The sequence below is a fragment of the Triticum aestivum genome, chromosome 2B (assembly GCF_018294505.1).
Source record: "Triticum aestivum cultivar Chinese Spring chromosome 2B, IWGSC CS RefSeq v2.1, whole genome shotgun sequence".
NCBI classification, from domain to species: Eukaryota; Viridiplantae; Streptophyta; class Magnoliopsida; order Poales; family Poaceae; genus Triticum; species Triticum aestivum.
In genome coordinates this window covers 730114754-730138347 of record NC_057798.1, presented here as the reverse complement: position 1 = coordinate 730138347, position 23594 = coordinate 730114754, and the positions used below count along the sequence as shown (strand labels likewise).

General features: G+C 45.6%; 2 protein-coding genes across 4 annotated transcripts; both read right to left on the bottom strand.

Annotated features, from left to right (window-relative positions):
• Nucleotides 1–410: 410 nt before the first annotated feature.
• LOC123047000 (transcription factor IBH1) lies at nucleotides 411–1830 on the bottom strand. Its single transcript, XM_044470478.1, has one exon. It carries the CDS (start codon nucleotides 1468–1470, stop codon nucleotides 865–867), a length of 606 nt encoding a protein of 201 aa, XP_044326413.1. The 5' UTR covers nucleotides 1471–1830; the 3' UTR covers nucleotides 411–864.
• An 11980-nt stretch (nucleotides 1831–13810) lies between these two features.
• On the bottom strand, nucleotides 13811–19011 carry LOC123046999 (uncharacterized). Of its 3 annotated transcripts, none has more exons than XM_044470476.1 (4): nucleotides 18423–18906; nucleotides 15263–17470; nucleotides 15120–15161; nucleotides 13811–14134 (listed from the first exon to the last, which is right to left on the bottom strand). In XM_044470476.1, exon 2 carries the CDS (start codon nucleotides 17455–17457, stop codon nucleotides 15919–15921), a length of 1539 nt encoding a protein of 512 aa, XP_044326411.1. In that variant the 5' UTR covers nucleotides 17458–17470; nucleotides 18423–18906; the 3' UTR covers nucleotides 13811–14134; nucleotides 15120–15161; nucleotides 15263–15918. The 3 variants fall into 3 exon arrangements, 2 of the variants coding, with proteins under 2 accessions (XP_044326411.1, XP_044326412.1); XM_044470477.1 differs by having other exon boundaries at nucleotides 15134–15161; XR_006422717.1 differs by lacking the exons at nucleotides 15120–15161; nucleotides 15263–17470 and having other exon boundaries at nucleotides 18423–19011.
• Between the last annotated feature and the right edge of the window lie 4583 nt (nucleotides 19012–23594).

The window sequence follows — 23594 nt, the reverse complement described above, 5'->3', positions numbered from 1 at the left end:
TGCAGGGAAGAGGGAACTACTCTTTGATTCTAGAGCAATCAACATATGAGTCTAGCTAGCTCAACAGCAATATACAATCTGTCACATGCATCAGGATGCATGGAAGGAAACATTGCTATGCTTTCGTGCATGGAACTGCATGTGTAGGCATGCATGGTAAAGTTCCCCTAATTAATTACCTTGTTCACCAATCAGAATTCACAGATAGACCTACAAGAGAAAAGGTAACAGGAAGGGAAGAGTATAGATATGCCTCATAACCTACACATCTATAGCTTCAAGATATATAGCACCCACATGACATGGTATGCGTAGATCAATGAAGTAATTAACCCAACAACATATAGCACCCATCTAGCATATATATGTAGTTCAATCAAGAACATATTATGCGTAGATCAATGAAGTAATTAACCCAACAACATTGCACTAGTATATACGTAACTCCATATCGATCGATTATCTCTTTATATGTTACAATTAATTACCTTTGTATTTTCTGGTGTGGTTCCAATGTGTCCCCAACCTATACAAATGCATACTACACCCAATCTTTTCTCACCTACTAATAATTCACCTTGCCAGCAGCTCAGCATATATACTCCACCAATCTTCCTCCACCTCCACCGTACCTAACTCTCCCCTGCCGGCAGGTAATCCTCTATGTTGATCATGCGCGATCGATGCATTGACCAATCTCATGTCACATGAACAAGAGATCCATGGATCGATATCATGGAGGCCGCACCGCAGCAGCATCGTATGATTTCAATCCATGGATGGTACGTGCAGGAAGAAGTGATAATTTAGAATTACTCGATCGACCGGAGGATGCATGATGATGATGATGACGGACTGGATGAATCATTGGCAGGAGAAGAGGTCGGCGAGGCCCTGCATGAGCTGCACCTGCGCGCGGAGGCAGCGGACGTAGTCGGCGGTCTCCTCCAGCAGGCTGGAGTACTCCATCCCGGCGCCTCCCGGGACGAGCCGCCGCAGCGCGTCGCTCCTGGCCGGCTCCCCCGCCTGCCGTGCCGGAGGGGGCGGAGGGACCAGCGCCGCACGAGCAGCCGCCGACGATGCCTGCCCGTGTCCGACGACAGGAGCGGCGGCGGCGCGTGGTGCTGCTGCTGCCGGTCCGGCGACGACGCGCCTCCGTACGAGCACCGCGGCCCGCCTCGACGTCTCCGCCCTGGATCTCCGCGCGCGCGCCTGGGCCTGGAGCAGCAGCGCGCGGCTCCATGCGCGGCGCGGCCCGGTGGCGCGGGCCATGGAGGAGTAGGCGGCGCGGCGTATGGTGCGCGTGCGGCGCCTGGCCGGGCCGGCCGCGCCGTGGATCCGGGAGAGCGCGCGCAGGAAGTGGAACGCCAGCATGCGCTTCGTCGGCGCCGAGGCCGACGCCGCTGCAGCGGATGAGCTGGTAACGACGCGGTTAGGGTTTGAGCTCTCCGTCGCGCCCTTGGCGTCCATCAAACGGCTCGTCCACCCAAGATCCTCAACTCACCTCAACTCACCACACCTCGCTCGCAGAGAGAAAGAGAGGAGGAGGAGGAGGAGAGGGTGATGAGGGAGAGGAAAGGCGGGAGGCGTACGCGGGGGGCGCGGGCGCGTGGCTTAAAAGGCAGGAGGGGCGGTCGTGGGGGAGGAGGAGATTGGGTGGGGGAGAGAGAGAGGAAGAAGAAGGTGAGGAAGATTTGGTGTCTGACACAAAGCGGGGAGAGCAATGGGGCCGCGCGCGATGCCGCTGCCGCCTTTGTGCTGTTGTGATGGTGGAGAGAGAGCCCGAGAAACACGGCTCTGACACAAAATGTGATGTCCTGGGAGGATCCGGTGCGTGTCTTATAATACCCAGTTGACAACCAGGGACAAGGCCAATGAGTGTATGTACATTTCTCAAAGAAATGAAAGAAATAATTGGTGAGAGGGGTGCATGTGATGTGATCGAGTGTGGTGGTTACCAGGAAAGCTAGATTAATTAGCTAGTAGTCACAGGGAGGGAATGCATGCTAGGAAGAGCCAGTGAACAACTCTCTCTTCTGCCGGCGAGCGGCGAGCCCATGCATGTGATGCGTGAGCTAAATGGGTGCGTCGTGCGAGATATGGCGGGATACAGGAACAACTCCGGTCGGACGGCGGTCGGATGCGCATGTGAGCTAGCTCGATCATCTCGCACGCGTCTACTCTGGATGGGCAGGTAACTCATGCCTTGGTGCATGCATGCATGCATCCAGAGCAACTAGCCAGGCCGGACGCCAATTAATATATCGGCAAGCAAGAGATGAACCTCCGCTGATGCAGATCAACGAGGGACCAAGGTGAGCTAAAACCATGTGCAAGCTCTGTTTTTTTTTTGTCTTGCCAAAAACCCGTAGGTGGTACTCCCTCCGTCCGGAAATACTTGTCATCAAAATGAATAAAAGGGGATGCATCTAGACGTATTTTAGTTCTAGATACATCTCTTTTTATCCATTTCGATGACAAGTATTTTCAGACGGAGGGAGTACATTAGATCAAAATCAGCCCTTACAAATATAAGAAATTACATGTAAGTTCTTAAATAAATCAGCACCGTCTTCCCTTTGCATCCGTCGGTGGTGCACCATGAGCAAACCTAGTCGTTGTCTCTAGGTCTTCGCCTTAGCAGAGCAGCTTTGTTAACACACAAGAGCTTGAAGAAGCAATGGCCAAAAAACAGGGGCATACATAGAGAGAAAATGACCCGATGTCCCAACGTTAAAGAACACACATTTTTCATTTATAGATAGGGTGTCACACACTAAACTGTAAATGAAAATTACAAGGACAAAAATCCTGCACCATGTGTCCTGTGCATCCAGGTGCCCTGCAGAGAGTCATCGATGTAGGCAAAACGACGTCGGTGATCATGATCTGGCCAAATCACCATAATGGAGAAGCTGACACCGAGGAGGCCTGAAAGATAGCCCCAACTCTTACCAGACAGAGATGGAAGACACAAACCTCGCACCCTTCATCATACGGAGGAGGAACAGGAGAACAATACACGAAGAAATCATCCCCTTTGTAGGGCAATGCCGATGACCTAGTCAAAACGAAGCCAAAATGAGCCCAAGATCTTGCCCTAACTGAAGATTCACACTAGTAGAAAAGGGGGCAATGGCCCAGGCCAGTTCAGCCCATTAGTCCCGGTTCAATCCAGAACCGGGACCAATGGAGCTATTTGCCCTGGTTCGTGAGCCCAGGGGGCCGGCCGGGCCACGTGGGCCATTGGTCCCGGTTCGTCCGGACCTTTTGGTCCCGGTTGGTGGGACGAACCGGGACCAATGGTCCTGGCTCCTGGCCCACCACTATTGGTCCCGGTTGGTGGCATGAACCGGGACCAAAGGGTTACCTTTAGTCCCGGTTCATGCCACCAACCGGGACTAAAGGGTTGGCCCTCGTTGCACCCAGCTTTTAGTCCCACCTCGCCAACCGAAGGGCGCCCACACCTGTTTATAAGCCCGTCCCTCTCTGTGTTGTTGATCTCCTCTCAAAGTGAAAATAGATGCACCTATAGAGGAAATTGGACCTAAATTTATAAATAGAAATTGATTATGAATTTATGTTTAATTTTCTCTATAAGTGCATCTATGTTCACTAACAGAGAAGTTTTTATTTTTTGTGACCTAAAAGAAAAAAGAAATCACCAAAAAACTGTAAGTATTTATTTCTAAGTAGAACTGAAAAAATAATGGCACTAGTAAAGTTAATCACAAACTTCAAATTCACACAAATTTCAAAGAATTCAATTTAACTATTCACACAAATTTCAAAGAATTAAAAAATAAAGCAAAAAACAAAAGAAAATAATTAATGCAGAAAACAAAACAAAAAAACTGGAAAAAACTAAAAATAGCAACAATAAGTATTTTATTGTAAGTAGAAACAAAATAAAATGAATAAAACAACAAAGAAAATAAAAAAAGTGTTTTCAAATTTGAAAACTAATGGCATTAACAGAAAGTTTATAATTTTTTCTAAAACTAAAAGCAAAAAGAATTAAAAAATAAAGCAAAAAACAAAAGAAAATAAATAATGTAGAAAACAAAACAAAAAAAACTGGAAAAAAATAAAAATAGCAACAATAAGTATTTTGTTGTAAGTAGAAACAAAATAAAATGAATAAAGCAACAAAGAAAACAAAAAAATGTTTTCAAATTTAAAAACAAATGGCACTAACAGAAAGTTTATATTTTTTCTAAAACTAAAAGCAAAAAGAATTAAAAAATAAAGAAAAAAACAAAAGAAAATAAATAATGCAGAAAACAAAACAAAAAACTGGAAAAAAGTGCCACCTACTGAGCCCCCACGGCCTGAATACGACTAGAAACCCTACCATGGGCCAGGATTCAGGCCCGTAGAAGGCCCAGTAGGCCCACAGGCACGGATTGCAGGGTTAGGCCCGAAAGCCTGCTTAAGAGAGGAGCTCGAGAGGGAAGGCGCACCGCACCTTATAAACAGGTGCGCCTCCCTCTCAACTAGCGAGGTGGGACTAAATATTAGGTTCGGGGCAGCACAGGCCTTTGGTCCCGGTTGGTGCTACGATCCGGGACTAATGCCCCCCTTTAGTCCCGGTTGGTGCCACCAACCGGGACCAAAGGCCGCCGCTTCCCGCCCTTTGGGCTGCTGAAAATTGGCCTTTGGTCCCGGTTGGTGGCACCAACCGGGACTAAAGGGGGGCATTAGTCCCGGGTCGTGGCACGAACCGGGACTAATGCCCTTGCTATATAAGAAAACACTTGGGAAATTTCAGATTTCCCTCGCCAGTTTCCCCCCGACGACGCCGAGCACATCGACGCCGCCAGGCTGCCCTGACGCCGCCCGTCGCCCCCGCCGTCGCCGTCGCCTCGCCCGTGCCCGTCGTCGCCGTCGCCCGCCCGCCGCCCCCTGCCCCGACGCGCGCCGCCCCTGCCCGCCCCTGGCCCGACGCGCTCCGCCCCGGCCCACCACCGTCGCCGTCGCCCGCGCCCCTGCCCCGACGCCGCCGCCCCGGCCCGCCCTCGCCGTCATCCGCGCCTCTGCCCCGACCCCGCCATCCTCGCCGCAGCTTGGTCCGGCCGCCGGCGCCCTCCTTTTTCATTTTTTTCATATATATATGCTTGTTTTATATATATTTTTGTATGAATGTATGTATTTTTTCAATTGTAATATGCATGGTGTTTTCAATTGTTCTCTGATTTAGTACATTAATTTTAGGTTAGTTTCATTTTTAGAAAAGTTTTATATATTTAGGACGAAGGAAGAGAAGGAAGAAAGGAAGAAGAAGAAAAAAGTTTTATATATGCAAAAGTTACATTTTTAGAAAAGTTTTATATATCTAGCTAGAAAGAAGGAAGAAGAAGAAAAAGAAGGAGAGGAAAAAGGAAAATAAGAAGAGGAAGAAGGAGAAGAAGAGGTGAGGAAGAAGAGGAGAAATAAATAAGAAGAGGAAAAAGAAGAAAAAGAAGAGGAGAAGAAGAAAGAAATAGAGGAGAAGAAGAAAAAATAGAAAATATTCTATTTTTTCTTCTACTTCTCTATTCCTTTCTTCTTCTCCTCTTTTTTTCTTCTTTTTTTCTTCGATCTTCTCCTCTGTCATCGTCGATATACCCCTCCCGATAACTTCAACATGAGGGGGGGGGGTCCATATACCCCCTCCCGATAACTTCAATACGTGGGGGGGTCGATATACCCCCTCCCCGATAACATTAATTTCTCCCGTGTATGTATCTCATCGTTGTCGGTATTACCCCCTTGAAGCGTTGTCTATATTATCCCGGGTCGAGGGTTCTAGGGTCGAGGGATCAAGGGTTCCAGGATCGTCTAGGGGTCGAGGGTTCCAGGGTCGTCGAGGGTTCAAGGGGTCGAGGATCGCCGAGGGGTCGAGAGGGTTCCTATAGTGTCAAAGTATTGAAGAAATCTCCTAGTGATTCAAGCGCTAGTTTCATCAATACCATTTAGCATGCTTGCTAATTATCAGTTTGATTGACCTCTATTTCTTGTAAAGTGGTTGTGGCAGGAACAAGGGAATGATTTCTGTGGATACTACATTTGCGAGTCCATCCGCCACACGACCTGTGAGCAGGGCTACTCCGACAAACAATATGAAGTGCGTAAATAACAATATTCACAATTTTATTTTATTACCATCATTTGTGTTGAGTTTCATTCATTCATATATATATATATATGTATTGACCCCTTCTTAAAATTAGATGTTTCGGATGCGGGATGAACTCCTAGCACCAGATCGCATGCGAGCAATTCAAGAGGAATTGGCGGCATTCTTTCTTGACCACGTGATCGCTGAAGACGGAGAATACTATGTGGACCACGCGTCCGTATTTTAGGAGCTTATATATTTGTAAAAGATAATTATTGTATATATGTAGCCGGTAGTGTCGGATAGATATACGAGAACTTGTTGTTCGACCAATCTCTCGGAGAAGGAGAGGTGGTCGATATCACTTCTCTCTGTATGCATATATGTTCATGACGATCTTCTGTTTGCTTACTAGCTAGCTAGCGTGTCTAGCTAGTCCTCTCTATACGTATGTATGGTACGTAGCGTCGACCAAGCACGGACAAATGAGAGGACACTTCTCTCTATCAATTAGCTAGCTATAGCACAATATATATGAAACACCTAAATTAACCCCCCAAAACCCCCCCCCCCCCCCCCCCCTTTTCAAAAAAAAACAAAAATCCCAGCCACAGAAATGCTGACGCGTGGATGCCTATTGGTCCCGGTTGGTGCCACCAACCGGGACCAAAGGCCCTCCTGCCTGGGCTCAGCGGACAGGCCACGTGGAAGCCCATCTGTCCCGGTTTTGGATTGAACCGGGACTAAAGGGTCAGGGCATTAGTACCGACCCTTTAGTCCCGGTTCATGAACCGGGACTAAAGGCCCTCACCAACCGGGACTATAGGCCCTTTTTCTACTAGTGTCACATGCTCTCCATCAATGCAAAATGTCATCGTCGGAATGAGGACGAGATAGGAAAACCTTATCCCCCGTTGCCGATAACGCAATCGCCTCACCACCACCATCAACACACTTAAAGTTAACCCTAACTAAAGTTAGGGCAACCGGATACTACAAGACACCCTAGACTTGGGTTTCCCTCCCCTCGCCGCCGCCGAAACACACCCAAAGGTGAGGGAAATTGGCGGTGGCCTAAGGAGGAACCCTAGTCACCTGTGTTCTCATGTGAGGAGGCGTAGTCGCTAGGTTCGATCGTGAGATCGAATCGCGCGTTGTGCGCACTCTGTTTGTATGTGTCTTGTACATAAAGGACTACCGACATTTCTTGGAGTTATAATTTTTTTCCATGTGAAATGTTTCATGAAACGTGTAAATCCCAATTTTATCTCCTAGTTGTGATATTGTGACTGTTTTCGTTGAAAATAATTTAAAAAATCATGCCACATGTTACCCATTGGTTTCTGACGTCGTGACAATCTTAACTTATTTTGACATTTATTTTGCGGGTAGCTCATTATGTTATTTCTACCAACTATAAAAGGTTGACAGTAATTAAAAACGACATGGCAACTGATTGGATGGACTTCTCAGGCGCGTCCTCATTAGTCATACCGAATCATGTAAAATTCTATGAAAGCATGTCGATGTTGCAACTAACGGGGCGACGTCGTCACAAAATTTCAGTTAAGGGGCAGGTAATAAAAAGGTTATAACCCAGACAGAATAGCATGGCGAAGATCGATCGTCTCCTACCTTATCCTTTGCCTTTTGGTCGTGGAAACTGGTGTACTTGGCCGTCACTTTTCCGTTTCAGCACCAGCGGCATGTTGCCATCCGCATCATCATCGTCGCATCAGAAAAAAAGCATTAACCAACCCGTTAATTAAACCGCCGATCCGGCCGGCCGGCGGGAGCTGCATGCGTGTAAGCAAAGCAAGCGATCAAGTAATGCATATGTATTAGCGTCTGTGTATGTACTGTGTTTGTAAAAACAAGCAATCGACTAACGGGATTCCTTTCAAACTCCCGTTTCGAACGTGGCAACATGCACCGTATAGGCACGTATATCATCAGCCCCTAATGACCGCCCATGTAGAGTATGTATGCATGATCAGTGGATGGCATCACCAAATCTTCCTTGTCGAGGAGCTGCCTGCACTGCACATGTCGCGTGCACTTTGGTGCGTGCGGCGGATAGATATAGATAGATAGCTAATGGCTAAAGCTAAGCTAAGCTAGCTACGGTGTAGGGGTAACATGGGGGACGGGATGGGAGCCGCGATTCGTTTCGTTTCCGTTGGTCGCAACGCAACGCAACGCAACGCAACGGCGCCTGCGTGCCGCTGCGGCTTGACAGCCGGCCCCGATGAGACGTCAGGAGAGAGAAACATGGATGGGAATCAAGTTGGGAGGGGAGGGGGGTGATGGCGGTGGTGTACGTGCGTGGTGGGTGGTGGGCCCAGGTGCCGCGAACCACCACATGAGCGCACATGGGGGTGGCCTGCCCCACCCGCCTCCCTCCTCCTATCTCCCTCCCACGCCTCGGCTGGATATATTTTTTGGCCTAGACCAGAGAGAGAAAATGCTGCGAATTTCGTGGCCACCGCCCGATCGATTGCACCGTATTCTCTTTCGTCTCCAAGTACGCGTACGTACGTCGCAGAGCCGCCCGCTCATCCTAGTCGCCCTCATAAATTCTGCCCCTTTTCATCACCCGGAGAAGATTCGATTTCCAATCGTTTGGTGCCGATTAGTATCAGACGAGATAGAGAGGGGAAGTGTATTTGGTTTGACCCCACAGCTACGTATAAGCATAACACGGTATCAATTCAAGTGTGGTGGTGTTAGTTAGGGTTGACGCGTACAAGGCAGTCGTCGTACGTATTGTAGTATATATTTTTCCGTTGTTATATTGCTTGGACTTTGGAGAGAGCTAGCGCACATGCGTGTGAGACGGACGACACACATTGATTAGCAAGCTGCTGATATAATCATCAATCAATCCGGTGCACCGTTCGGTCGGACGTCTAAACCGAGCCCAGCTATCAGCCTCGGCGTCCCACGAGCGCCTGCTTGTGACCGGCCGATCGATGGTTAAGACTTGCTAATCACATTTCAGCACAGCTCCAGACAGAACGATGTAGAGGGAAGGTGAGAGGTCGATCATGCATGCATCCGTGCATGCAGTGCAAGAAAGAAAACAAAGAGGAACACAGCATGAGCGTTGCACAGTTGCACTTGCACCCCGGCACCGGCAGCGCTATCTATCGATCAATCGGTCGATCGACGTAGCTAGCCCTAGCCACCCGTACGTGGGACTGTTAACCTGTTCCCATCAACGGGATAAGAGCTTGCATATGTGCGTGTGTGCGACGCTGTATGGCGACCCCCAACCTTTCCATCCATGTGAGACATGAACAATCATGTACTACGTATGTCCGGTCACTGCTTGCTTTATAGGGCTACATGGGACGTACGTGCTTGATCGTCGAGCATATGTTAGCTAGCTGCTCTCCATCGGTCCAAGAAAATATGAACTTCACCTGAAATATTCAAAAGATATGAAAGTAAATCACCGTAACGATCCATTATTGGTGCTAATTAAAGTGCACATGTACGCGTAGTTGGTTAACTACTTGCCTGAACATTTAAGATAATTAGGACTCAGATAATAGTAAACAGAGGATCGATCGACACGGAACCCTCCATCAAATATCATAAGATAGATAGCTAGTAAGCTAGGCGTCCTCTTCCTCCTCTGCCCAATCCTAATCCCAAAAGTAGAACTTTAAGCGTGCGTGTCCTGCTCCTTCCTAATGAATTGAATTGGTTTCAAGTGGTTATTCGATAATCCAGGCACAATAGCTGTGGCTACCAACTGCCCACACGATTGCCTAGCTAGCTCCGATAAACTTGAGCCCAATAATGATGATTAGCACATGATATTAACTAGTCTCCAACTGATAATGATCCGTACGCGCTGCTAGCTCCGGCACTCGTCTAGTCATGGGCCATGGCTGCCGCATATGGATCCATCATGTTCTTGGAGCTGCCGGGCACAGCACAGTACATTCTTTCATATTGTAGAAACTGAACTGTATCGCGAGCACTGTGGATCATACTGTAATTAGATGTCAAAGCCAAATCCTCTGCCGTCATTTGCATAGTGTACTACTATTGTAGTTAGATGACAAAGCCACAATCTCCTTTCGAAGAAGAAAAAAACTACATTCCAAGTTTAGTTAGTACTCATGATATGTAGCTCCATATACATCAAGGTCTCCATATATTAGCTACCACAATAACACAGGACGGCCCTGTCTTACACAGTTTTGCAACTCAAAATATTAAATACACAACTTAGGAATAGTTATTTTACAGTCAGACATGATAACCGGCCGATCTAGATATTCTCATCATTTTGCACTTCATAAATCCAAATTTCAGAATCGAAGGGTACTTCCAATGAATTAGAAATAGTTATTTCTCAGTCGCTTAAGAAATAGCAAAACCGATAACTACAACATAAGAAACATTCGGGTATAATAGGCTAGCTATTGGGAGTTTTGAAACTTAAGCTACAGTACTTGATAAGAGACAGATAAGTAATTGACTGACGCATACCCCCTACCTTCTAATATCATTCTCATATTTAAATGTGAAGTTTGATCGTCATGTATACGAATGAGTTAGATCATAAAAATTGTTTTCGCATTATCCCAAGATATGCAAAAAAATATAGGACAGTCCAATATACAGTGAAAGTCTATATGTGTAGACATGTATAAGCTCAAAGGTTCAACTGATTTTATTTTTTGCTTGATAGCTATGTAACTTTGCCCTGTCGTATTTTGTAAAGATGTATATTTAAATGCATGGATATATAAACCATCGTTACAGTTTAACAAAGTGGCAATAGGGCACATGTTCCAACCCCCAAACTCACATGCTCTATTTAAAAAAATAATTAATTAAAGAAATAAAAAATAACCAAACTTTTTGGCTTGTTGTTACTAAGTTGAACTATGTACTATCAATTTTTTTCTGAAAAAAACGTTGCTTTGTACATCTGCATGAATAAAGCAAGAATAAGGAGGTAAAAATCGTCTCGTTTAGTTTGTGAAAAACCTTGTGTTTACTCTTTTTTTTGCGTGAGAGCTTGTGTTTATTTTTTTACCTCAGCGCATATGAATGTAAGTTCTTCTTTTTCACGAGACTTGAAAGTCACCTACATGTGAGAATTGTGAGGAGTTCTTTGAAGAATGGATTTTTTTAAAGAAATGTTTTATGGTAAAAAGGAGTGAAAGTGCTCCTAAGTACCATCCGGCATTATCGATGCATGGTACTCACTCCGTTTCTAAATGTAAGCCTTTTTATATATTTTAATACGGACTACATACAGATGTATATAAACGTATTTTAGAATGTAGATTCATTTATTTTGCTCCGTGTGTAGTCTGTATTGGAATCTCTAAAAAGGCTTATATTTAGGAATGTCCCTCTTATCACAAATGTGTATTCTTTGGACATCGACATATAGCCTCCAAGGTAAAACTCTGACTATCAATCTGTAAAGCTAGGAGGTGGTAGATTGTGGCCACAAATTTAGATCAACTTCATTTTGGTGTTTAATTACACCTTTTTACAATGGTGCTAATAAAGCTAGCAGATGTAAGAATCAAAAGAGTTAGTAAGCTTATCCCAACTAACGATAGGCATGCATGCTTCCATTTTGGTCCTTTGGAACACCAACTTTTCACATGGCATTGTCCATGTTGAGCTCGTGCACTATGACACGGAAGGAAGCTAACTAACATTATACTACATCGTTCCAAAACCTAACGCCATGTCCCTCTCACCATGCAAGAAATTAGTGCAACCAAAAAGGTTAATTGCCCACCAAAAAGAAGAAGAAGAAGATGACAGGGATACATTTAGGTCAATGCACGCAATTGGTAAAACATAGCGGGTGAGTTGCTTAATAACCTACTCCCTCCGTTTCTAAATATAAGTCTTTTTTAGAGATTTCACTATAGACTACATATGAAGCAAAATGAGTGAATCTACACTCTAAACTATGTCTATATACATTCGTATGTAGTTTGTAGTGAAATATCTAAAAAGACTTACATTTCGGAACGGAGGGAGTACAATTTTAAAGCATGCAAGGGCTTTACAACGTGGGAAATAAACATATGGCCGGCCAATGAGGACCCAACAAGTTACAAATAAAGTACGATACATATGAGCATGCATGTTCCGTGATATGGCATGGATGTAGATAGATGCTGTCGTTCATGATCAGGCGCCTTTGGCGGTAGAAGGTTCCTAGAAGCAGGAGTATATATATGAGACGGGATCCCGCTTTGGGAGATTACAACAGGGCCCCATTTCGTTTACCTCATTGATTTGGTCCCCTAAAGCGTACCCTAGCCCACATGCATGCATAAGACGATATTCATCAGTTAATCGACCATACCTAACGTGCAAAAGTCATGGGAAGAGGCACGTTAGGTTTTACTACCTCCATCTCAAAATAGCCTACAAAAGTAGCTTATATTTTTGCTTAAAAACGGCTTATATTATATTGAGGAGGAGTTAGTAACTCCTAATGCTTGAGAAATGTTTTTTCATGTGGGTCTATTTACACTTTACATCAATGTTGTCTAAGTCGATGCTACTAGTCGTCTGATCACAAATCTATCTACCCCGCACAAATCTCAATGCTTACACATCAGATGGCTCAGGTTGTTGAGCCAGACATAATCAACACCTTGTGGGACTCGAATTAAGTACAAACCTGTTTCAATTTTGCCAATGTCCAAATCTGCCATGCTAGCTAGGGAAATCGACAATTGAAACACCAAACATACGCATGATGTATATGGAGTACGTTACCCACTCATCTTTAGCTATAGCTTAGCACTAGCAACGTGGGCAGCGTGGCCGGTGGTTACACCTGATGATCAGTCAACAACTTTGCTCCAGTTATCAACTCAAAATCGTGATGCTTGCATGTAGCTAGCATGCCTTACAAAACACTCAACCCCTCTCTCTTTTCTCTTCCTGAAAGTAACACGCCATGCCCATCATCCATTTATACCCTAGCTAGTTTATTTCTTTTCTTCCGTTCGATTCTTCTAGCTATATACTCCCTTCGTTCCTAAATGTAAGTCTTTCTAGAGATTCCAATATGGATTACATGCGAAGCAAAATAGATGAATCTACACTCTAAACTATGTCTATATACATCTGTATGTAGTCCATATTGAAATATCTAAAAAGACTTATATTTAGAAACGGAGGGAGTAGCTAGCTAATTATCTGTCCTGCAAACTGCAAAACACTACTAGAGACATGAGTTTTAGCCACCAAGGTGATCGGTTGCTAAAGGTACAAAATTGGTGGCTAGTGGTCTATTGGTACCAACACTACTTGGTCGCTTCGTGGTGGCTATAGTCTAGTCGCTATAGATATTGAGCGACCAACATTGAGAACCCTGGTCACTAAATGTCATACCAATAGCTACCAACCAAATCTGGTGACTAATGGCATCTAGGGACCAAGGGAGACTTGGTGACTGATGACATCTAGAGACCATGGACGACTTGGTTGCTAAAAATGTACAGCGACCATGTACATGGTTAGTGGCTAGAGATATCAAGTGACCAGCCAAGGCTTGGTGACTAAAAGAATGTAGAGACCAACTACATGTTGGAGACTAGACATATTTTGTAACCAGAAAACTATAAACCTTGGTAACTACAGGCATGAGAAAGCAACTATATCATAGGTACAATATATTGTCACACGCTGACATTTGCAGTATGCAAGAAATCTCAGAATTTTAGACATTTGGCAGTTCAGAATCAACATTCAGAAGTTCAGAATCAACATTTGTAAACTTATGATCCAAACATTACATGCTAAACTGAATTTTGTTTTGCAAGTAGGAAATACCACTCTAGCATTTGCAAAGTACAGTACCACGTTTAGTACTGATCTGAACATATGATCCAATCAGTAGACCCCAATATGATCCAAACATTACATTTAGCATTTGTACACTAAATTTTCTTTAGATCCAACTAGTTTTCTCTTCTCAGTCTTTAGCGCGAGTATTGCTTTCCGCTGCTCCTCCAAGGTCATCTCCTATATAATGGTGGCCAGAGCACATGTTATTTCATTAACAACACCAGACATAACAAACATCAGAAAGAGTGCAAGCATGCCAATAAACTAAGCTAGAGACACCAAATTGCCAGTCACTTGATCAGCTTTGCCATAGCTCAGAAGCTCAACAACATCACAGGAAGAAAAACTGCACACATACACAGGAAATACATTTGTACGTAGCTAACTCTGAATCACCTACCTACTTTGCCACCTACCTACTTTTAATTTCTACTATACATTTGTACGTAGCTAACTCTGAATCACATTATTCTCCAACTCCCATGGGTCGAAACCAATAACTATCCAATTGTCCACCAAGAGACACCGCTGGATAATGAACTAACGAATCGGTGTGAAACCAACATTAAGGAACATGGTCAGGTCAGGTCTAGCAAAAGTAAACAGACTGCATACGTGATTACATCCAAGACTTGAGCTAATGTACGTACACTTAATATTATCAGCGTCGCTGCAAACTAATCAAATAAAAATGAGCGCATTAAATTAACTTAAACTGGTGTTAATAACCAGAGTGCATGGGTGGTGGCAGAACTCGACTAAGCGAGAGTAAATGTGGTCAAGAGAATTCAGTCAGATAAGTAGATTGATCTGGCATTTTGAAGAAGCAACGGGGTGGATCTAGGTGCACCGGCACACCCAAAAATTCAGAGGCCAGTAGTGTTTAAGGCTAGCTAATCGTCAATGAAGAAATGGCAAGTTAACTAGTGCCAAGCCGTGTCATTCGCCCAAGACGAGAAAGACAAGCTTGTGTTGGGGATTAACTAATAGAATGACTAGGTAAGGCAGACAATTAATGGGCAATGCAATGTGCCTTTCTTGAGATGTGGTAGCAGGCACGAAAAGCAGGGAAAGTGCAGCATTGAATCGTGCCGGCCAGGGGAAAGCACTGCAGGAGCGCGTTTGGTTGGTGAGGTAAACAACACAAAATAAAGCTAGCAACCTGATCAAGAATACCTGGACCCTCCATCCGACACCAGAGAGCCTGTGATTCACAAATTTGGACCATCAAGATTAAGATCATGAAGAAATTTGCCAAATCACATAGTATTTTGATTGTTTGAAGCAGAGGCAAACTGATCATACCATTTCCATCAGAAGAAGAAGTTGGAGCAGGTCTATATCCTGGCCTCAAAAGATTGTTGAAAATGTATACATGTATTACTAGCTATACTCACAGGCTTGTTACTCTCTAAATCATACCGTTCACACTCAAATAAAGCAACATGTCGATCATTGGGGTAATCCAGGACATATATATTTTTAAGAATAGCATAATATGTGATATTTTTAAGAAGAATATGGTAGTCGTGTGTCTTCAACCCAGTTAATTTCCCATCTTTACTTATACCTTTTGATATATTTGCAGCAAATCCATCTGGGAAGCAAATAAATTCTAGGGATTGCAGAAACTCAAGTTTCTCATCTCTGGTTAATGTGTACCATGCATGATGCTTTTCTACGCTACTTCCCGTATCATTCAAGTGTAGATCTGCTCTGATATTCATGTCTTCTAAGTCCTTGCGGGCCTTAAGTGTGTCCTTGGACTTGCCATCTATGTTTAATAAAGTCCCGAATAAGCTCTCACAAATGTTCTTTTCAATGTGCATGACATCAAGATTGTGTGGCAATTTCAGATCCTTCCAATATGGTAGCTCAAACAAGATGCTCATCTTTGTGAAATTTTTCCCTGGCATGTCCTTTGAAGATGCCTTTCTTTTCTTATTTCCAGGGTGTTTTCCTTATTTGAAGCCCTGGAGATGATCTAACTTCTGCAGCAATTCAAAAATGTCTTTCCCAGATAGTTGTTTTGGTGGCAACGCTTTCTCTTTCTTACCATTGAAGGCCTTACTTTTGCGCCACCTATGGCGAATAGGCAAGTACCTCCTATGGCCTAAGAAACCAATTTTGCTTCGAAGTGGTTGCGAATAGGTTCCATCTAGGCAAACAGGGCATGCCTTGTAGCCCATTGTAGAATACCCAAATACTGAACCTAGTGCTGGAAGGTCGTGGATAGTCCATAGCAATATTGCACGCATATTGAAACTACCTCCTTCAACAGCGTCAAAAGTAACAACTCCTAGATTAAATAATTGCTTTAGTTCTTCAACCAATGGCCTCAAATACACATCAATGTCCCTTCCCGGTGACTTCTTCCCAGGGATCAATAATGTCATGAGCAGGAAGGGCTCTTTCATGCTTCTCCATGGAGGCAAGTTATACACAACTACAATGACAGGCCACACACTATATGAGCTACTCATAATTCCAAATGGGTTGAAACCATCGGTGCCAACCCCGAGCCGCAAATGGCGAGGGTCTTCTTCCAGCCAGGGATATTTCTTATCCATATGTTTCCAAGCATCGCCATCCGGAGGACCCCTCAACACATTTGGTTCGACAACTCTCTTATCCCTATGATAACGCAAATCTGAAGCTATTTCCTTGTTCATGAACAGCCGTTGTAATCTAGGGATTAAGGGAAAGTAGCGCAACACTTTCTGAGGTACTTGCTTCCCCTTGCCCTTCTGTGTCTTCCACCTCGATTCCTTACAAACTGGGCACTCATCCTTGTCCTCATGCTCCTTCCAGAATAGAACACAATCATTTATGCAAGCATCAATACTTTCATAACCTAGCCCTAGATCTCTCAACATATTCTTTGCTTCATAGTACGTGGCTGGAAGCGAGTTACCGGCTGGCAAAGCCTCCTTCTGAAGCTTGAGTAACATGTCAAAAGATTTGTTGCTCCAATGGTTAAGATCTTTGAGGTGTACCAGCTTTAAAACAAAGGATAGCACCGAGTGGCCTTTGCAGCCCGGGTATAGCTCACGTTGTGAACTTCTCAGCAAGCCGTCAAATCTGGTCGATGACTCATTGGGCTCCGGAATGCTACCTCCAGCAGGATTATGGTTCTCTTGCTCGTCAACCCCAACCGTGGCTCTATGGGTATCTCCTAGCAGATCTTGGACCATATCAAATCCATCAAAATCATCAAGATCTTCCTCATCTTCAAGTGACTCATCAACTTGGTCTTCATCATTGCTAACTTGTTCTCCATGGAATATCCATTTTGTGTACGAAGTTTGTATGCCATACAATAACAAATGGGTTCGAACTTGACTAACACTCTGCTGACTTATATTCATACAAGTTTCACAAGGGCAACGCATCTTATCATTGCCGCTGTTATGTTGACAAGCAAAATCAATGAATGCATTCACCCCTGAAATGTAATCACTTGAAAACCTATCAGGCAACCTCATCCAACTCTTATCCATACTATATCTTTTCCTGCACAAGCACTCTACAAGTGAACCAAAGTACTAGAAATGTAAAATATAACAACATAACCACATTAGCTACAAATCATTATATCTGCCGGTAAACACCTCAATCACGAAAGGAATCAGGCTAGCTATGTCAATCATTTTCAACCAGTCCACCCGACATGATAAACTAATTGATCTACTGAATTTCGGTTAAATCAGGCTTATATTTATCAAAATAACAATCCTACAGTACCCCATATATATGTCACATTGCCACTGTATTTTCAAAAGAAAACTTGTACTTTATCAAACTAAACACGCAGCTTGCTTATGTAATTATTTTATATGCAGTAACATTATACTAAAATTTAATATCACAACAACAGCAGCCATGGAACTCTATAACTTTATACTAGAATTGTATACGAAGACAGTCTTCAAATATTATACTACAACATTATACAAAGACAGTCTTCACAGAACAGTATTTGAAGATAGTCATCACAGAACTGCATATCCTTTCTAAACATTGTACTACTAAAATATACTACAAGTCCTGATGTGTAAGTATCAATATGCAGTAACATTATGCTGTATATTTTACTACAAGCAAAACCAAGACTATATGTATATTATGGCCCGGTTGGGCACGGCAGTATTGCCATTATTCTACTACTCTGGTTTTGAAGAGGATAATCTAACTCTCAGGATAATCTAACTCTCAGTATTGCCATTATTCTACACAACGCATCAACCGGACCAAGCCAATATTGACATTATATTCAAATCACACAACCGAACTCTACATGGTAGGCCAAGCCAGTTTCCAAATCACAAACGGTAAGCTACATGTATATTTTACTTACACATTTCCACAAACACTTGAAGTGCATGATCTAGCCATCAAGTACTCCAAGGAAATTAATGGAGAGACACAGGGAAGGAGGCAAGGACAGAGAGGAGATCAGTCTTACGGGTTGAAGCTTTTTCTGGTGTTGACGGTGAGAGCGAGATCTCGTTGGCGAGCTTGGGGCGTCGGTTCCTGCAGAGCTGGTTGGGGTTGGGGAAGGAGGAACCCTAGGCGCCCCTTCCCTTCGACCACGCGGCCGTTGCCGCCGCTGCTTCACCTCCCCCACGCAGCCGAGCTGCCACCACCGCCGCAAGGGACAAGCCCGCCGCTGCCGTCGCGAGGAACACGCCCGTCGCCGCCGCCGTCGCGAGGAACACGCCCGCCGCTGCCGCAAGGAAGAGCCCCCTCTCTTCTGCCGCGAGGAAAACGCCAGCCGCCGCGGGGAGCGCGCCCTCCGCCTTCCGCCGCCCCCTCCGCCGGCAGGGACGAGTCAGCCACCAAGGAACGCGTCGGCCGCCGCCAGGGATGTCGATCTGATTTGGGGGATTTGGAGAGACGCTAGGAAGGTGACTTGCCTTTTTGCATATTAGCCCTTGGTTGCTATTTCTCCACTGGATACAAAGTCGTCAGGGTACAACACATAGGCCTATGGTGACCAAGGAACTAATTAGCTGGTTGCAATTAGTACATCTTCAGCCACCAAACCGCTTGGTGACAAAATATCTGGTGGCAAATGATATATTTTCTTGTAGTGAAACGTACATGCCCGGCTTTGCTTGACGACGTCCGGCTGCCTCTTAATTCCCCATTGATTGGCGTGGTTAGCAGTCATGTGCCGGCCCATTAGTTGCGAGCTAATCATAGGGGGGCAGCGTCTACTTGTTAATGCACTTCTACTTATAGAGAAAGGAAAAACCAGCAATTGTTCAGCTAATTGTCTATTGTGTCCGGGACTCGTTGGACAATTGTGGGTGGCGTCGTGGTCGTAGAGCTATCGCAAGCTGTAGCCAGCATGAGACCTGCCCGCCCACCCGCCCGTTATCTTGGAGGAGGTTTTAAGGATTAACTTGAATACATACTCTGATGTCTACGGCCGGCAGCCCAGAGTTGTATGATGGAGGCGTTTAATGTGGCATCCACTGGCTTGGGTAGCTAGCCAACAGTGTGGAGTTCGATCGAGGGTTCCTCTCGTTAGGCCAACAGTGCCTGTCATTATGGCCTGTTAACATTACCGTATGCATACAAATCGGCCGATCGACGCGCTCGATTTCTACCGCAACATCGCGCAACAGTAGACGTCGTCTAGACGTTTTCACCCTGCCGCTGCCGGCATGATGTAATCTTGCTGAAAATGCTGTCGACCGATGCATGGAATCCGATCCCAGCATAATCCCGAATATTTGTCGTCGTGAGAGGATCGACTGGGCCCGGCAGGCGGGCCGCGAATCCAGCGCGGCTGGTGGGCGGAGACGGTCGGGCGGGAGGCCGGGCCACGTGCATGCCGCCGCCGCGCCCGTACGGCGTGACGGACACCAACAATTCTGGCTGGCCCCATAGGATAGGAGACGGTGCATACAGTGGCTAGGGATTTGCGGTGGGAGCGCACATGCGGCTGAGAATTAACAGCGCTGGCCGGCGCGGCGAGGAAGTGGTTCAACGGCGGCGACTCGGGGTTAGAAAGCCGGCCAACCGGACGGCCGGCGAATTAAGCGGCCAGCAAGAAAGTGATGTACCAGTGGCCGGCGCGCGCACGGCAGGTGATTTTGCATCGAACCATCTCTCTCACCTGTACTACATGTGCATGTGCAGAGCGCTCGCGCGGCATCATCAGGGTGCGGCACAGCGCGCGCTACAGGCGACGGTGGCACGCACTTGCGCGGCATGACACGCCACATAGCTGCACTGCATGTTTGTGGGCATGCAGCTGTCCAATTACCATGGACGTGGTCGACGCGCGGGGCACCAAGCTGGGGTCGATGAGATGAACTCGCCAAGGAGTAGCCAACAACGTGGAACAATATTTTGAGTACGTTCTAGGAGTATGTTTTTAGGACCGCTTTTGCTTTAGCCAACTGTATGTACTCGTCCAGAAAGCCAATTCAAACATCTAAAGAAAAAGGTAGCCGAGAATAGAATTGGGAATCAAGCTTTGTGCTGCTGCATACTTCCATTGTTTCGATGTAAAGTACAGCTTTGATTTTCTAAGGAAGGAGAACCAGCACGCACTGTGCACATAGATAGGAGCCGGCTTCTGCACCACGCGAGACACCCACTACTCCCTTTTCTTTTCTTTTTTTCCTTTTTTTGCGAGAGAAATTTCCAATCTATTCATCAATCATGGCAGTACAGAGAACACAAGAGGTAATAAAAATTACAACTAGGTCTATGGACCACCTAGCGACGACTACAAACACTGAAGCGAGCCGAAGGCGCGCCGCCGTCATCGCTACTCCATCACCGGAGTCGGGAAAACCTTGTTGTAGTAGACAGTCAGGAAGTCGTCGTGCTAACACCCCAAAGGACCAGCACACGAGAGTAGCAACCATCGCCGATGAAGAGAGTTATAGATTGGAAAGACCAGACCTGAAACCACACAAAAGAAGACGAACAAAAATTGGATCCAAATATATCCACCGAAGACCAGCACCGACCGAATCCCATGAGATGCGACGGAGACACACCTCCACACATCCTCCGACAACGCTATTCGCATCATCGGGACATGGATAGGACATTGGAGACATTATTGCTACCGAGGGACATCGCCGCCGCCACACAACCCCAACCAAGACATTCAACCTAGCGAAAACGAGAACAGGGCCCCTCCCGCCGGCGGGGGGCCAAGATCCTCCGCACCTCCACAGGCCAAAGGCCATCAGAGGCGGGGCAGATCCACGGCGGCGTCGACGGGAGGAGGAAAGAGACTTTTCTTGTGGAGGAGGAAAGACTTTGTTTGTGGACGAGGAAAAACTTCCGATGTATTCATCAACTATCATGCCAGTATAAATAAACCTAATAAGTAACAAAAATTACATCCAGATCTATAGACCATCTAACAAAGATTGAGTCGTTTGGATCCCTGTCTCCAGTTATGCAATTTCATTAATAAATGGTTTTAGTTGTAAGGGCATCTCCAACGTCGACCCTCAAACCGCGGAAACCATCGAATGCGGTCCTGTATCAGTCCGTCGAGTGGTACAAATGTGTTTTCTGAAGGAAATATGCCCTAGAGGCAATAATAAAGTTATTATTTATTTCCTTATATCATGATAAATGTTTATTATTCATGCTAGAATTGTATTAACCGGAAACATAATACTTGTGTGAATACATAGACAAACAGAGTGTCACTAGTATGCCTCTACTTGACTAGCTCGTTGATCAAAGATGGTTATGTTTCCTGACCATAGACATGTGTTGTCATTTGATTAACGGGATCACATCATTAGGAGAATGATGTGATTGACTTGACCCATTCCGTTAGCTTAGCACTTGATCGTTTAGTTTTCTGCTATTGCTTTCTTCATGACTTATACATGTTCCTATGACTATGAGATTATGCAACTCCCGTTTACCAGAGGAACATTTTGTGTGCTACCAAACGTCACAACGTAACTGGGTGATTATAAAGGTGCTCTACAGGTGTCTCCGAAGGTATTTGTTGGGTTGGCGTATTTCGAGATTAGGATTTGTCACTCCGATTGTCGGAGAGGTATCTCTGGGCCCTCTCGGTAATGCACATCACTTAAAGCCTTGCAAGTATTGCAACTAATGAGTTAGTTGTGAGATGATGTATTACGGAACGAGTAAAGAGACTTGCTGGTAATGGGATTGAACTAGGTATTGAGATACCGACGATCGAATCTCGGACAAGTAACATACCGATGACAAAGGGAACAACGTATGTTGTTATGCGGTTTGACCGATAAAGATCTTCGTAGAATATGTAGGAGCCAATATGAGCATCCAGGTTCCGCTATTGTTTATTGACCGGAAACAGTTCTAGGTCATGTCTGCATAGTTCGCGAACTCGTAGGGTCCGCATTCTTAACGTTATGATGACCGTTTTATTATGAGTTTATATGTTTTGATGTACCGAAGGTTGTTCGGGGTCCCGGATGTGATCACGGACATGACGAGGAGTCTCGAAATGATCGAGACATAAAGATTGATATATTGGACGACTATATTCGGACACCGGAATTGTTCCGGGTGATTTCAGAGAAAACCGGAGTGCCGGAGGGGTTACAGGAACCCCCCGGGGAAGTATTGGGCCTTAGTGGGCCTGAGGGGAGAGAGAGGGCAGCAACCCAGGAGGTGGCACCCCCCATGGGGAGTCCGAATTGGACTAGGGAGGGGGGCGCGGCCCCTCTTTCCCTCTCCCTCTCCCTCTCTTTCCTTCCCCCTTCCTCCTTCCTAGTGGGACTAGGAAAGGGGAATCCTACTCCCACTAGGAGGAGGATTCCCCCCTCCTTGGCGCGCCCCTAGAGCCAGCCAGCCTCCCCCCTTGCTCCTTTATATATGGGGGCAGGGGGCACCCCAAGACACACAAGTTGATCTTCGTGATCGTTCCTTAGCCGTGTGCGGTGCCCCCCTCCACCATATTCCACCTCGGTCATATCGTTGCGGTGCTTAGGCGAAGCCCTGCGTCGGTAGAACATCATCATCGTCACCACGCCATCGTGCTGACGGAACTCATCCCCGACACCCTGCTGGATCGGAGTCTGGGGATCGTCATCAAGCTGAACGTGTGCTGAACTCGGAGGTGCCGTACGTTCGGTGCTTGGATCGGTCGGATCGTGAAGACGTATGACTACATCAACCGCGTTGTCATAACGCTTCCGCTTACGGTCTACGTGGGTACGTGGACAACACTCTCCCATCTCGTTGCTATACATCACCATGATCTTGCGTGTGCGTAGGAATTTTTTTGAAATTACTACGTTCCCCAACATTTTCTTCCTCAAATTGGAGACAAAGTGGGGACAAGGGGGTTTGCGGGAGTCCGGATAGCAGCCCCGTAGGACTCCGACACCCTCGGTGAAAGGATCGAGATGGACCTAGAGGGGGGAGGGGTTTAATAGGTACAATTACAAATTTTAATTGTTACTTAGCAATTTTAGGCGAAGATGCGGAATATGAAAGTGACCCTAACATTTGCAAGTATGATGCTAAGAGCTAAGCAAGGTAAACAAGTATCACAAGTAGGTGAGTAAGCAAGCACATATGATATAAGTAAAGACTAACAGACAAGTAACCACAGGTAGGAAGTTAGGGTTAGGGATAACCACAACTC